This window comes from Rhinolophus sinicus, linkage group LG01 (assembly GCF_036562045.2).
Source record: "Rhinolophus sinicus isolate RSC01 linkage group LG01, ASM3656204v1, whole genome shotgun sequence".
In the NCBI taxonomy this organism is placed as follows: Eukaryota; Metazoa; Chordata; class Mammalia; order Chiroptera; family Rhinolophidae; genus Rhinolophus; species Rhinolophus sinicus.
In genome coordinates this window covers 186,109,418-186,125,466 of record NC_133751.1, presented here as the reverse complement: position 1 = coordinate 186,125,466, position 16,049 = coordinate 186,109,418, and the positions used below count along the sequence as shown (strand labels likewise).

The window sequence follows — 16,049 nt, the reverse complement described above, 5'->3', positions numbered from 1 at the left end:
ACACAATTTGACACTACTGGCATATCACAGAGAAATGTGTTGATGGTCCTGAAAGAAAATTAGGCATATTTAAATTTCTTCTTTCTTATTAACATGTCTACCAGATCACTTTTTTGTGTTCCGCTATACCACAGAATGGCTGCTATTTCATTTTATCATAACTTCATTAGTTCCCAGATAAGCAAGAATCAATTTTAACTGGGAAGACAAAAAAAAAAAAAAAAAATAGGTTTAACCATATGGAGTTTCTAAGTTTGAAGGTCAAAAAGAGTCCAATACTAACAATTTCAATGATGCAATCTTTATATAAGGTGTTCTCTGCAATGGCTACAGAGTTGTCTAGTTAAAATTGCAAACTGTCATGATGTTGTGATACAGCATGGATTTCTCTAACATTCTCTAACTAGAAAATGTCAAGTGTCAGGCGACTTTTCCTTGACTTTGTTACTTTTCCTGCATTTTATAAGATCATTATGTATATTGAATGTTTCCTTTATGAAAGTGAAGCAAAAAACTGGAATACTAATTCAAACAGCTGTGCTTTATTTTGCCTGGGGACCAAGAAAATATTGCTACCAAGATCCGATGGTTAATTGAAGGTTATAATTGCATACATTCCTTTCCCTGAGGGACTATATCTAAACTTATTATGTGAGAAGAAACCCTGACTGATCCTGAAAACTCATATAACAACACTGAACAGGAACTAACTGTTTTTCAAAGAATGAATATTTTATGTTGGGCTCTGGGGAATTACATAATTTTTTTTACTGCCTTACCAAAATAATATAAAGCTCTTGCTGGTGCAGGATACCTATTTATTTAAAACCAGTGGGAATAAGCAGTTATTGTGGGTCTTACTTGGCATTGGAACCTAAATTGCTAGAGGGCATGTGCTTGTGTGTCAGTATTTATTATTTAGCCTGTATTGAATTCTCTGCCTGACTGAGATAATTAAGTAACTGACAGGCTGCCTCTGTCCCTGCCATTTCAACAGTAGCTGCAGGCAACTAAAATGAGTCAGTTGTCAGGCTAGAGGCAGGCATTATTGTTTAGTACACAGTTTGGATAGCTAGTCATTATAATACTTACTCAGATCATGCTAATATTTTGGGTAGTTAAAAAAATAAATGAGGACTTCTGTTTCTGATAATATGATGGATTAGGTGTGAAGACAAACTTCTTTTGGTTTTGATACTTAAAATGCTGGATAAAATATCCAAAAAAAATTCTTCACTTTGTCTTTACTTTTGTTTCTAACATGAGATAATAGACCACTGGACAGTAGAAATTACAAGAAAGTGCAATTCTGGGGTTGGCGGTAGGGTGTCGGGGAGACATGGAGGTTGGTCGAGGAATATTTGCTGACTCTGGAGAGACCAGAGCATGGGTTTTCAACGGGCCACAAGTTAAATGTCTGGGCTCAAGAGGAATGGGAGATCAAGTCATTCTCACATAAAGCCAGGAGTCTAGGTGGGAGCCACCTTTGGTGGATGAATGAGAAAAAGACCCACCCCACAGAAGTAGGTTTCCCTGACTAAGCTTGGTTCTGAGAAAACAGAGAAAGTAAAGAAAAGAAGAAGGAAGAAAAGAAAAGGGAAAGAGAAAGAAAAAGGAAAGGGAAAGGAAAGGGAGGAAGAGAAAGAAAGGAAGGAAGGGGGGAGGGACAAAGTCTTACATAGGAACTCCTAATCAAAATCCTACATTCTCATATAAGTTTGGACTAAAATGGGCACTACTTCCACACTCCTTGCCTACAAAAAATAGTTTAAAATAAAAAAATGATCTTAGGTTGGTGATGTTTCCAGGTGTTTGAGAAAAGAAATGAAAATCCTCTCTGGAAGAACAATTTAAACCAGTACTTCTGAAAACTTCAAACTTGAGTGTGCATAAAAGTCACTTGAGAGTGTGGATGAAGAGATTCCTTGGTCCCATACCCAGACATTCGGATTCAATAGATCTGTTGCAGGGCCTGAAAATGTGCATTTCTAACATGCTTACAGAGGAGCTGGTATTGCTGGTCTGCTGAATAACACTGCTTTTAACATCGGTCTTAAAAAATTCCCACAGATAAAGTTCCAAGGAGTGAAGATCACACCAAATAATACATTTTTAAAAGTCCAACACGAGTGAAAGTCAGAAAAAACAACAAAGTGTAGAATCAAACCCACAAACACTTCAATTACCAGAATCATTGTGTGTCAAATACATTTAAAGATTAATGTGGGTATTGAAAGTATAACGAGGGGGTGGGAGATGAGAGTAAGGGGGATCAAATATATGGTGATGGAAGAACTGACTCTGGGTGGTGAACACACAATGGGATTTATAGATGATGTATTACAGAATTGTACACCTGAAATCTATGTAATTTTACTAACAATTGTCACCCCAATAAATTTAAAAAATTAATTAAAAAAAAAAAAGAAAGGAAAAGAAAAGAAAGTATAATGAGGAATTAGACTATCAAAGTTGACCAGGCATTTTTACAACAAGAATTAAATAACTTGTACAAATAAAAATGAAGGACATGAAATTTAAAACTCAATGGATAGTTTACAGCACAGATTAGATCAGGTTTTTCCAACTTCAGCACTATTGACCATTTGGGTCAGATAATTCTTTCTTTGTGAAGGATACACTATGTTTTATGGGATGTTTATCAGCATCTTTAGTATCTACTCACTAGATACCAGTAGCAATCCCCAGGTTGTGACAACCAAAGGTTCCTCCAGACTTTGTCAAATGCCCCCTCGTGGGCAAAATTACCACTAGTCAAGAACCATTGGATTAGATACAGTTGGAAAAAGAGAAAAAAATGGTAGAGATTAACTCAGAAAATTACCCAGAATACATCACAGAAGGAGACAAAGAAATTAAAAATATGAAAGGTTATCAGATACAGGGGATAAACTGAGAAAATCTATCACACATCTTTTTTAATTTATAGAAGTAAACATTAGTAGAGAAAATATGAAAGATACAATCTTTGAAAAGATAATAGTTGAAAAATTTTCAGAATAGGTGTAGTATGACAATTACCTGATTTAGGGGCTCAAGAAACATTTTGTGAAAAATAAGCTAGCAACATTTTAGGGAAATGACAAAATATAATAAAGAGGAGCTATTAAAAGCAACTAGAGATGGGAAAGGGGAACAGATTACAATAAAGAAATATGATGACAGATTTATTTGTACAGATTATTGTAACAGATTACAATAAAGAAATGTCAACTAAGCCAGAAGAGAATAAGATAATGTATTAATTACTTCTATAGCTGAAGTATAGAAAGAATTAGCCTATAATTATAATTCCAGCAAAACTATCTTTCAAGAATGAGACCAAAATAAAGACCTTTTTAAGTGAAACTATAGCTGAGAGAGCTACTGCCAATTGATCATCATTAAAGAAACTTTTGAAAGTTCAGGAGAAGGATGTAGATCTTAGAAAGAGTGTCTGAGATGCAAGGAGAAATGGTGAGCAAAGAATATGTAAAGCTTTTGGGCAAATTTAAAAATAATTTTCCTAAAAATCAGTAAAAAATAATGTCTACTTTGTCAATGTTAAAACAAAAACAAGATAGAATGGAATCTTGAATAACAGTTGGGTTAAAACCCTCTATAGTCTTTTATTTTTTGAGAGAAGAACAAAGATATTCATTAATTTAAGACTTCACTTAGTTAAATGTGTATGCAACTTTAAAAAACACAAATAGAGTATAATAATTTCTAAAGTAGCAAAGGAAAATAAATAAAACAAAGGTAAACCAAAACAAAGCAAGAGAAAACAAAATCCAACACAACTTAAAAGAAGGCATGAAATGGAAACAAGTACACAAAATGAAATAATGAAAAAATGTGACAGGGAAAAGAAGGCAGAAGTGAGTCTATATAAGTCATCATAATCTGTGCAAATGTACTAAATTTTCTAGATAAAAAGATTGCTAAAAATGTAAATCTACGCTTTTTACAAGAGATATACCTAAAACACAAAGATGTAGAAATGTTGAAAGTAAAGAATTGGTAAAAGAACATAACAGGCCGATATTAACCTAATAAAAATATTTCAGCTTTATTAGTATCACAGAAATATATATCTTAAGGTAAAAAGCATTACTAGAAATAAATTAGGTCACTAGATAGTGATAAAAGGTCCGTAGCACCAGACACCTGTCACACTTCTAAACTATCTGCTTCTAAATAAATAAAACAAAAATTTTCAAACTGTAAGTATAAATGAACAAATGTGCCATCACAGTGGAGATTTTAACTCAGATTAATATTTGACAGATCAAGCAGTGAAGGGGGAAAAAAACTAAAGATGTAGAAGATTTGAACATAAAACACTGGACCCAACAACTGGAAAATACATATCTTTTTAACCACACATGGACATTTATGCAAATTGATAATGTTCTAGTTCATAAAACAAGGCTAAATTATTTTCAAAGTACCTGAAAATGAAGTTAGAAGTAACAAATGGATACGTAACAAAACCCTGGAATTAATAAATTGAAACATACACATATTATTCTAAATAACCCATGGCTCAAAAAGGAAATCATTAAAGACATGAAAAATATTTAAAAATAAATTGTAACAAAAATTCTACTTATCAAAATTTATAGTTAAAGAAGTACTTAGCGGGAAATTAATAGCTAAGTGCTCAGTTTTGAAATGAAAAAAAAATTATGAGCCAAGCAATCAACTGATAAACTAAAGAATAGTATAATACATTCAAAGCAATAAAGAAATAAAAATAAGAGCAGGAATTAACAAATTAGAGAACAAAGATAAAAGAAAATATCAACGAGTCCATTAAAAAAAGTTAATGAAATTGACAAATGTCTGGCAAGACTAATCAAGAAAAAAAAGGGAAACAATCTTAAGAATAAAAATAAAACTACTACAGATGCTGCAAAGATTAAGAACTAACAAGAAAATGATATGATCAATTTTACACCACCAAATACAAAAATAGAGGTGAAACTGACAAATTACTGAAAAAAGTTAAAATTACTTAAACTGACATAGGAAGAAATAAATCTTTTAAATAATCAATTCAGATATGAATTTCAATTTGAATTTCTATTATCTCTAAATTTATCTATGGACTCAATGTAATCCCAAAAATAAAGGGTTTTCATGGAACCTGACAAGCTAATTATAAAATCCACATGGAAGAGCAAAGAGCCAAGAATAGCCTAGGTGGTGTTAAAAGTTCTAGTTATTAAGACAGAGTAGATTAACTCAGGGTACACAGGGTACGGAACAGAAAGAAACTCAGAATCACTCATGCACATATAGAACCCTGACACATGATGAAGACAGAACTGGACATTAGAGAATACAGTATAAACTAGTAAGTATATTATGCTAGGATAATTATTTTTCCATGTGGGAAAAAAATAAAAGGAAAACAAATCTCTATCTTATACCATTCACACTGTATACTCTACTTAAAGACTTAAGTGTGAAATATATACTTTCAAACTTTTAGAGGAAAATGTAGGAATATATTAGACTGATGCAAAAGTAATTGCAGTTTTTGCAATTAGTTTTAACCTTTTAAACCGCAATTACTTTTGCATCAACCTAATATTTATTATCTTGGAACCTCTTTAAAAAGACATAAAAAATGTTATCAACAGAAGAAAATGTTGATTAAATTACATTTTCTCTTTATTAAGGAACGAAGAAAAAATAAGCCACAAACTGAGAGATGAAGAACAGAAAATGGATTATTATTGACACCGTATTTTCTTTTAAATTATGAATTAAAAGACAAATAATCTTCCAATAAAAGAATAAACAAAAAACGTTAATGGGATCCTTCACCAACGTGAAACATGAATGGTAAACAAACCTCTGAAAAGACATTTCAAACTTTGGTTGAAATATAAAGTATTGTTACCTTAATGCATCAGATAGGTAAAAATGAAAATTTGGACAATACAGGAGTTGGCAAGAGCACAAAGCAAAAAGAGCTTTTATTACACTGTTGGTGTCTGTGTTTAATTATTGCAACTATGAAATATGCTATGGCATCACATAGTAAAATAATTACTGAATTTCACTCCTAGGTGTATTTAGAAAACTATTATGAATCAAGGCCGACGTACAGTAATTTTTATGGAGCCATTGTTCAAAATAGACAAAATTTTGAAAAAATACAAATGTCCATCTGACATAGAATGGATATATAAATTGTGGCATATTCAAACCAACAAACACTGTTCATGAGTGAAAATTAAGGTATTAATGCTAAATGAATTAAGGATGACTCAAACTTAATGTTGAACAAAAAGAGGATAGCATGTTTCACTTAAACAAATTTCGAAACTAGGCAAAGCAAAGCAAAACAAAATATATTCCCTAGGGATACAAGCTCATGGGATAAAATTTACAAATAAATAGATAGATAAATAAATAAATTAATAAATAAAAGCACAGGAAAAATTAAAACAAAGTTTAAGACAGCAGTGTCTTTTGAGGGGTAGGGGTATGTGATCAGGGGAAGAGAATACAAGGGACTTTAAACAAACTGGAAATGTCCTACTCTTTAAGGTATGTGGTGAATATGTGACATCTGATTTTTTTTCTTTAGACTCTACATATTTATAGTATATTCTTTTAATGCTACATTTTACAGAATATTTTTTTAATTCAATATTATGGGCATACCACTACAATTAAGTAGATAATTCGATTATTTAGTTTTTTGGTAATTACTGAATTATTTCAATTTTTCTTATGATTCAAAAGAGAACACAATATTATTTGCTTTGATAGTTCTTATGCATATATTCCTATTTCCATGAAAGGAGCTAATTTGCACTGATTGTCAACTAGTCTTGTGATGGTAAGCCCCAATGTGGATTAAATTTGATGCAGTGAACCTGAAAGTATGACCATACCTATGGTAATAAAATGTCTTATCTTTCCTGGAGAATTCCAGTTTAATGTCTGTTTAACTGGTATAGCTATTGATGGTACCTCCTTTCCCTTTCAAAAGTGTCCCAGTTTGGATAAAAATTATATAATCACTCCTCCTGAAGCTCTCTACTTATGAGATTTTATACTTTAACATAGACTAGGTTTTCTCCATCCGTGGACTAGGGAGAATTGTATATTACTGTTTTTTCCATTGACTTTCTTATATTCATGGAATTGTTCCTAAAGCAAAATGACATTATTAGTATCTGTCATGCTAATAAATTACCAATAAATTAGAAATCACTATGTCTACGCATGTTATATATTTAAGTGGATTGTTAAAAAGGATAGAATATTCAGCTGAAATATATAGAAAACAGGCAGAGGTGTCTTTTGTTTGAACTGTTTGTTGTGGGTTTTTTTCTGTGCTTGTAGATTATGTAAACTTAGAGATGAAATGAGTCCTTTTTAAAACATTTCTATTTTAAAAATGCCTTACAGTTGCATCTATTAAAATTATACCAAAGAGTATATGGAAGAGCTGTGCTGGACTTAAAAGTAAACCAATTATCCCTAAGTTTAGTAGTTATAGCAATAATGCAAGAGGATTGTCTAAAACAAAAACCTTTAGACTGACAGGACTTCGAACATTGACATTTCTAGTATTTCTTTCATCTAATAATTCTTTTTCATGCTAAAGAAAATCTCAAACTTGAAAGAAAATCACATTTAAATTCTATGATTAAGGCAACAGTACAATGAAAACTGTTCTGAAATAAAATTTACATCACAATGTAAAAACTATATTTAAGCTGCACTTAAAAAATAAACGCTACATTCAACAAAAGAAAACACTAAAAGAGATGGGAGAAAGTGTTGGACTAGCATATGATAACAAACTGAACACATTAATTTTTCCCTCCTCTCCCAAATCCTATCTGATGAAATGGTAGAATCTGTAATTGTTTATATGTGTATCTGTATCTATATCTGCACAATATCTGCATATCTATCTGTCATCTATCTATCTATCTATCTATCTATCTATCCATCTGTCATGTATTTCTACATCTGCATTTCTATATATTTCTATATTCATAGTTCGCACTATTAGTTATAAATGTAGATATTTTTATATTTACACACATCCAGGTATATGACTAAAACTACAAACGCATTGAAAAACATGTGAAGCATTGAAATGTGAAGCATTTCTGAAAGTCAGAAGCAGATGAGATCAGATATTACGTGAATCCAAATACAGAGGAAACAACAGCTAAAACCATATTTAGCAGAAGGCATCTGTGAAAGAGTAACCCTGAGGAACTGCTAACTCAGATGAATTGGTAGCTGTTACACCTGTACAAACAACAGTAAACATAGAATGTTACTTTAATTCAAGCACATAGGACATGTAGCTACAATTCCCTTCTTCTCAGTTTGAATTAACTTGTCAGAATTAACAAGTGACTTCAGCTCCTCTCCTTTTCCATACCTGAGAAACTGAAATTTACCTGTGCCCTTGTTTGAGAACTATTTCATGGCTTGATCCTTTCCTCTCATGTAAAGAAATAAGATAATTAATGTAAAGGTGCTTTGTGAACTGTCAAGTGTAATGAAAATGTTACTACTGTCATCCTCTACCACCGCATCTGACACCATTGCTGCCACCACCACTACCACCATGACTACCGTCATCTCCATCATCACCTATCCCTTTTATTCAACCAACCATGTCTACCTGGCTTCTCTTTCTTTGTCTGATAATAGAAACCACTGGACTCCTTTTAATCTTGACTGATTCTGACCTATGGAATTCTGACCTCTGACCTCTGCATACTCCTTGGCCTTGACCTAGAATCAAAGATTCTCAGGTATGCAAGGAACTTATACTAATCACCCACTTCCTGAGCGCCCGTACACTGGCCCCCATTGAATTCAGTCTAGTGACAAAGAGCTCATTACTTTCCAACGCAGCTACTTCATCACTAGACATCTACAATGATCAGAAAATGCCTCTCCACTCTGAGACTCAAAAGACATTGCTTATAAGCATCAAGCTCCCTTTATTTTACTTCTTACCATGAGATTTATAAGATTGAGAAGGTCAATTAGCGCCACAGTAGCTCACACAGGAAAGTGAAAAAGGAGAATCTTAGTGGTCTGGTAACTATTGGCCCAAAGTTTCATTTTGGGGAAGTAAAATTACTATTTAAATTTTCTATGGGATTCAGTCCAACTTAATGGTAAGAGTTGAGCTACAGCCAGGAATAGAATATACCTGCATCTGGAAACCCCTGAATCACATCTCCCTGGAAAATGTAAGCATTATAGCAGTTGGGAATCAAACAGATAAGGAACCATTGATGAGAGTGAATGAAATCTCAGCACCCAAGAGACTTGATTATCACAGTATTTATTAATATTCTTCTTAAAATAATTTCCATTCAGAAACCAGTATGAATTTGTTCTATTGGGATTATTTTTCAAATTTTCAAATTTGTTGCTGTCTTTGTAACAGAGTCTCATATTTCTCTCATGCCCACATATTTTATATAAACCCTAAAAGCTCTCCCTGTAGGAAGCAATTATCCCTTCTGTTTTTATATCATCAATAACTGTTAATAAAGTCATTCCAATTACTTGACTAAAGAGTCTCATTTTCCCAATGATAATGCATTAGTCAAGACTGAGTTCTTAACATTTTTGGTTTCAGGGATGGTTTTTGGGGGAGTCCATGAACCTTCTGATATTATATGCTAAATTTTGTCTATAAGTGCACTTCTCTTGGAAGAATTTCCATAGTTTTTATCCAATTCTAAAAATAAAGCCTATGCCCCCAAAATGCTAAAAATCACTGCTTTGGAGGGTGAATGTGTGGTGTGAATTTTTAAAGGCGAAAATCTCCTACATTTTCCTATTATGAATTCTTCATTTGTAACCACATGATAAGAAAACTTTTTTAAAGATTCAAGTGCTTTTGGGCCATTAACAATCATTCACAATTTTTTTGATTAGGGAGACCATAGACATTAAAGTATATTTTCAGTGTATCAGGAGAGACTCATTCTGATTTAAATAAGTGTTTTTACAGAGAAAGTATATGGTATTGCTAAAAGACTTATGAATGGAATCAGAAATCTGGCAAATAGTTTTAACATCGTCTGGATTATAGGACCTTGAGCAAGTTCACCTCAGCTCTCAGAGCTTTGTTCTCTCACGTGGAAAATGTGTGAATGGAAAGAGCTGCTTGATAAAGTCCATTGCATGATACATATTTATGTGGAGACTTCAGCTCAGGATGTCTGAAAGAGTGTGAGGCCTAGACATTTCTAGTGAGTGAAGGACAATTTGCTCTCTCTGTCACCAGGTACTTATTTCACTGAGAGTTGTCCAAATGCTATTATCCAATCATTTTCCAATTTGTATGGCCAGCTGTGCCTATATCTTTCTCTCAGTTTTTCAACAATAGTTTAAGTGGTATGATTTGTTATTCTTATTGTCCTTAATCTTATTCGGCAGTTGCTTGAGACATTTGATACCTCACTCATCTAAAAACATCCAAAGTAGCTGTGACTTTAGGACTGAGACAAAAATAGACATGACAGTACCTTTGGAAAGCTCCAAGCTTAAACCACCTAATGTACAATTGTTATTGTATATTTAGCAACTGTTCAGCTAGCTTCTGTCATCTTTACTTTCTTAATCACATACCAATTAGCAGGTAAAAAAATACATAACATTATTTTTCATGTTTAAAAGTAGGTTCCTATAGTGATCTCACATAATTTTTAACTGGGAGTGTCAACACGGTACAGTAGAAAATATAGGGTCTGTAAAGACAGACCTAGGTTCCAATTTTCCTCTGTCTTTTGCTGACTTTGTAGCCTTGGCCTGTGAGTTGGTCTTTCTGAGCTTCAATTTTTTTTCCCTTTAGAAACAGAGTAGGCACACAATAAACGTTCATCATTAGTTTATCAACACTAGAATACTATACACTAGGAAGTCTGGAAAATAGATCACTCCACGAATATAACCTTTATAAGGAAAGGTACACAATAGGTGAAGCTCTCCAGCTGAGTTTTGTTGTGTTGTCATTAACAGTTAGCATCATGCCTGGTGCTTCGGAACCTCTCAATAGACCTTGATGAAGTTAATTAATTAATTTTATATGGTGAGTATCTTGTAAGCCACACCGACTTCAGGCTTTTAATCCCATCACCCGTGCCATTTGATATAATTGGTATGTTAAGAACTGCCCCTCCTCCATGACTACGTCCAGTCCCAGATTACTAACTATTCAGAGAAGGGCCAGGGAGTGCTCCACTCACCATTACTGCTCTCTCACTGTTACCCTGTTATTCTCAGACTTCGTTCTATTCCCTAGTCAAATCCTGCTGCTGCCACCACTACCAAAACCATGCAGTGGTGTCTGATAATTGATACCCTGTCAACATTTTCTAATCATTGTAAATTTGATAGGTATATTATAAAAATGTATGGACATTTTAATGAGCATTTCTTAAGCGCAAGTAGATGGGGTACATTTTATTGGCTATTAGTCTTTTCACTGAACTGGTTGCTCATGTACTTACTCATTTTTTAAAGGTTCAATTGTTTGTCCTTTTCTTGTTAATTTTTTGCTCTTATTTACTTTAATCTGTTCCTTTTGGAATAGATCAAGATGTGATTTGGAAGAACCATACATAACTCAAAGGAGTAACAGGCTAGTTAACACTCTCCCACTTAGAAAACAAGGGATTGACTCCTTGCCTTGTCAAGCTCTAGTGCTTTAGACAGGCATCTCTTGTTCTTTGATTATTTAGTTGCCAGCAGGCTCAGCTCTCCTGGAGCCCTATAACTCTACATATTACAGTCCCCATAGCATACATCAATACATATTGAACAATTTGGAATTTACAAAAGTATTTGCAAAGGCCAATATCCAGGAATGGGAAATTGACTGAAAATTCATATGTTAATATAATGACAAGTCATCATTTTGAGTGATTACAGTGGTATTTGCATTTCAGGCTCAAGTAACGCCACATACCTTGTGGTCATTAAATATCCTGAGAGCAAAAGTTGCTGCAACTGTCACAGAAAAATGTCATGAATTACATTAGGTTTGGATGATTTTCCAAGGTACAATATGAATGGCCAGTGGTCACTTATTCATGTGTTGTAAAACCTGGAAAAGGGATCATTTATAGGCAGTCTTAAAGTGTTATGTTATAATACAAGTCTATTTTAGTTTTTCTTTTTTTAAAAGAGAAAACGAATGATTTTCATTTCTTGATATCTACTTGGTATTTTATACCCAGTATTTAGACAGTGTTTGAAGAGTTTATTAAACCAAAAGATAAATAAAAGCAATTGAGAGGCTCAAAACTCACATCTGGGCTTAGTTTACTTGGCAAAAACAGTTCCTAAACAAGATCCACTTTATACTCTTTAATCTCTTACATGTATATACTACTATATAATGCTCAATGTACTTTTGGGCAATTAATTTAAATTGATCCTTGGTTCATATTTTCCCTCCATTTGATAATTAAACCAAGTCTCATAGTTTAAAGGACTAATACATAGCAGACATTCGGCCAAAAATAACGTAACAATAACAATGGCCTACTTTATTGAGCAGTTACTATATTTCAGGAGCTGTGATGAGGGCTTTACATCTAATAACTCATTTAATCCTCACACCAGTCCTAGGAAGTAGCTAAAATATTATTATTACTCTTACTCTTATTTTACAGAGGTTTAGCTGGTGTCAACACAATTTTAATCCAAGCCGTCTGATTACAGAGCCCTCACATACTTTTAATCATTATGCTATACATTCTACTTCCCAAAACATATTTCCCTCTTTCTTTTTTTTATCATCTCACAACCTTTCTTCCTCTTTTTGCTATTAACACTGAGAAAAGAAAAGAACGGAAAAGAAAAGAAAAAAGAAGAAAAAAGAAAAGAAGAGAAACATAACTCCAGAAGGTTAGAATTAAGGATTCATGCTTTCCACCATTAGCAGTATTAATTGGCATGGGAAACAGGGTGGGCAAATTCTTCCAATTACTTACAAGATCCAGGGCAGCTGCCAGAATGGATGCATCGGGAATTGTCCCTGGCTCACAGCAGTTTAACAGAAATTGAAAGCGCTTCATGCCTTGTCGGATTGCCCCAAGATTCACCACGTTTTTGCTTTTTCCACCATCCTGGTTAGAAGACAGATGATCATCAAAACTGTGGCAACCTGTGATGGAGGAATAAAGAAGAGACAGTGTATGGATCAGATTTAAAAAGAGTTTGAAAGTTATAGGACTGAAAATGACAAAGGTACTGGTTGTTAGGAAGATTCTAGAAATCATAGATTAAGAAGCTTGATGTGTGCTTTAGTCAAATTTTGTGAGAAACAATTAGATAAGGTAGGAATATTTTTTAAAAAACAGGAGTGATCATAGAAACCACTGTAGTTTCATGAAGAATACATCATGTTGAACTAAGTTACATTCATCCTTTCAATAGAATTATAAATGTATCAGTGAGATTTTTTTGGTAAAGTCTGATGATGTTTCTATAATGAAGTGGGAAAGCCTTTGTTGATTGCTAGTAAATAAAGTATATGGTTGGCTGAAAAACTATACTCACAAATTGTTACTTAATTCAAGTCAACTAGAAGTGTTCTGTGAGTTATATGTTTGTATTTATCCTGTTTGGTAAGAATATCAACAACTTGGCTGAAAATAGGGAAATGTATAAGTCTCTGCAGATGGATCTTTATAACAAAATTGTTAAAAAGAAAAGATTCAGAATTCAACTTGGTTTTGGTTCTGTTTCCTAATTTCTTTCCTGGCAAGTGACGTAACCACTCCCAAGTCAATGAAACAATAAAAATTTTATTTATTTTGAGATGAAGAATTAATCATGGCTACATCAAAGTAAAGCATGGTATTGATTCATGTCAAGGAGAACTGGTAAAGTTAATTCAAAATTTAATACAAACCAAATATGTGATGTGAAAATAGATAATGCAATCTTAAATTGTATTCATGCACTTGTTAGATCCCTGGAGCTTAATAGTTTCACTGTCTACTGCACTGATTAAAGTCAAATATGGTGTATGGAATTCCACCAGAAGCTCCACATTTTATAAAGCACATCATCTAACTAGAATACATAGGAAAATGGAATTAGGACGGTGATGGATCTAGAGACTCTTCCATGTAAGGAAAATGAAAGGAATCAATGATGTTTAACCAGCAGAAGTGAGATGAAAGGAGAGAACATGAAGCAGATAATAGCTGAAATTAGCATTATGTGTGTGTGTGTGTGTGTGTGTGTGTGTGTGTGTGTGTGTGGCTACAGATGTCATAACTAGGACCAATGAGTCAAATTTATAACTACATATAATATCAGAATGTAAGAAAAGACTTTCTAACAATTAAAGCTGTCTAGTTCTGGAACAAGTTGCTTTGTAAAGTAATAAACACCCCCTCGGTGGAAGTGTTCAGAGGGTGGTTGGCCACTTGTCAAGAATATAATGTGCAGAATTCCTAAGTAGATAGGTGGGTGGATAAAAGGATATCTGAAGGTTCTTTAAAGCTCTCAGATCTTAATGAAGGACAGAACAGCAGAAGAAGAGGCTGTGTCTTATTCTTCTTTGTAAACCCAACGCCTTCTGGGGAATGAGGAACTATAATAGTAGGGCTTGCATAAATGTCTGTTGAGACAAATTGATAAATAGAGACGCTCTAGGTAGTAGCACAACACACATATGACAAAAAAAATGTATAAGAAATCAATGGAAATAGAAAAAGGACCATTTTATCTAATCAAATTTTTGTCCTATGTGATGAAAGCTGGATGTAATTCTTAGGCTACATAATATTTACCAAGACGCTTGAAGAAATTCTCCTCTTCTTCTCTTCCATTTTCCATTCCACTCCCTGGCCCACCTTCAGAAAGCTTCACAGCACTGGTGAATTTGACCTGAGGAAAAAAAGAAAAGTAGTCAGATAACTAAATTCAAAGGCAGTCCTTTGTGTTTATATTAACCCTTGCCTTGAAAAATAAGTTGTTTACAATATGAAGGTTACTACACTTCTGACTTCCACATCTCGGTAGTCAGTAGAGTTTATTCCCATGTGCCAAAAAAGACATCACTTATAACCATAATTTGCAAAAGGATCCTGGTGATAGCCTAAAAGTGAAGTAATGAGACACTATGAAAATAAGTGAAAAATTGAGGTATTCTTAGACTTTAATTCTGATGAAGTCCAAACTCAAATTCAGGTTACAAACAAAACCCAACTGAGAATCAGGCCAAAGTGAAAACTGAACAGAAGATTTCAAATCTCTATGGAAGAACTAGTATAAATTACTTTATAAAGTGTACTACAGTTGAAGTGTAATACCATGCTTTTTTGCTTTTTTTTTTAGAATTAAAATGTGTTCTTGATTTTGCTCTTAAGCCAACAGTACTCAAAATTTTCAGCAAAGCAAGACTCTCAAATACTTGGCCAATTTTTTAGCAAAAAGAAGGTGAAAGAGGAATTATAATTATGTCTTCTAAATGTTTTATAATATTGCTATATTCTTTATGTAATTTCAAAGTATTACTTTTAAAACAGAAGAAAACCAGTTTTAGTAAGATTCAAAGAAGAAAGAATGCAAGTGTATAATTTATGTATAAAGATTATATATAATCTTTATATGATAAGTATACATGGAAATGTAACTTATCATATGCTGAATATTATAGAGACCACGCCATGAAATATTCATGAGGAAGACTCTAGAAGAAAAGGATTTCACTGAGAATCATTACATTTTCCAAATTATATGCTACTACATTGCTTAACAGTATTATGAAGAAGCACTTAATGGGAAAAGTCAACCTGAGTTTCTTTGTCTTTTCCGATAGGGAGAATGGTTCAGATGATGAAAAAGTAGTAGAAGGGAGGATAAATGGTATGTGTGTCTAGAAGGAATCACTATAGAATTACTGGATCCTTGGACACAGGAACTTGAGATATCAAGAATTTTACATGTGTGTTAAAAATATCTGGGAAATAATACCTATATATGTCTATATCTGCATTATAATTTTA

The 16,049-nt window shown here is 33.2% G+C and overlaps 1 protein-coding gene across 14 annotated transcripts in view; it reads right to left on the bottom strand.

Annotated features, from left to right (window-relative positions):
* The window catches only part of UNC80 (unc-80 homolog, NALCN channel complex subunit), a 186,990-nt gene that overhangs the window by 111,535 nt on the left and 59,406 nt on the right, over positions 1-16,049 (bottom strand). For all 14 annotated transcript variants that reach the window (XM_019726978.2, XM_019726980.2, XM_019726986.2 and 11 more), the window contains exons 21-22: positions 14,832-14,928; positions 13,020-13,192 (exon numbers count right to left, since the gene is read on the bottom strand). In XM_019726978.2, the coding sequence (XP_019582537.2) occupies positions 13,020-13,192; positions 14,832-14,928 (270 nt within the window). The remainder of the gene's footprint in view (positions 1-13,019; positions 13,193-14,831; positions 14,929-16,049) is intronic.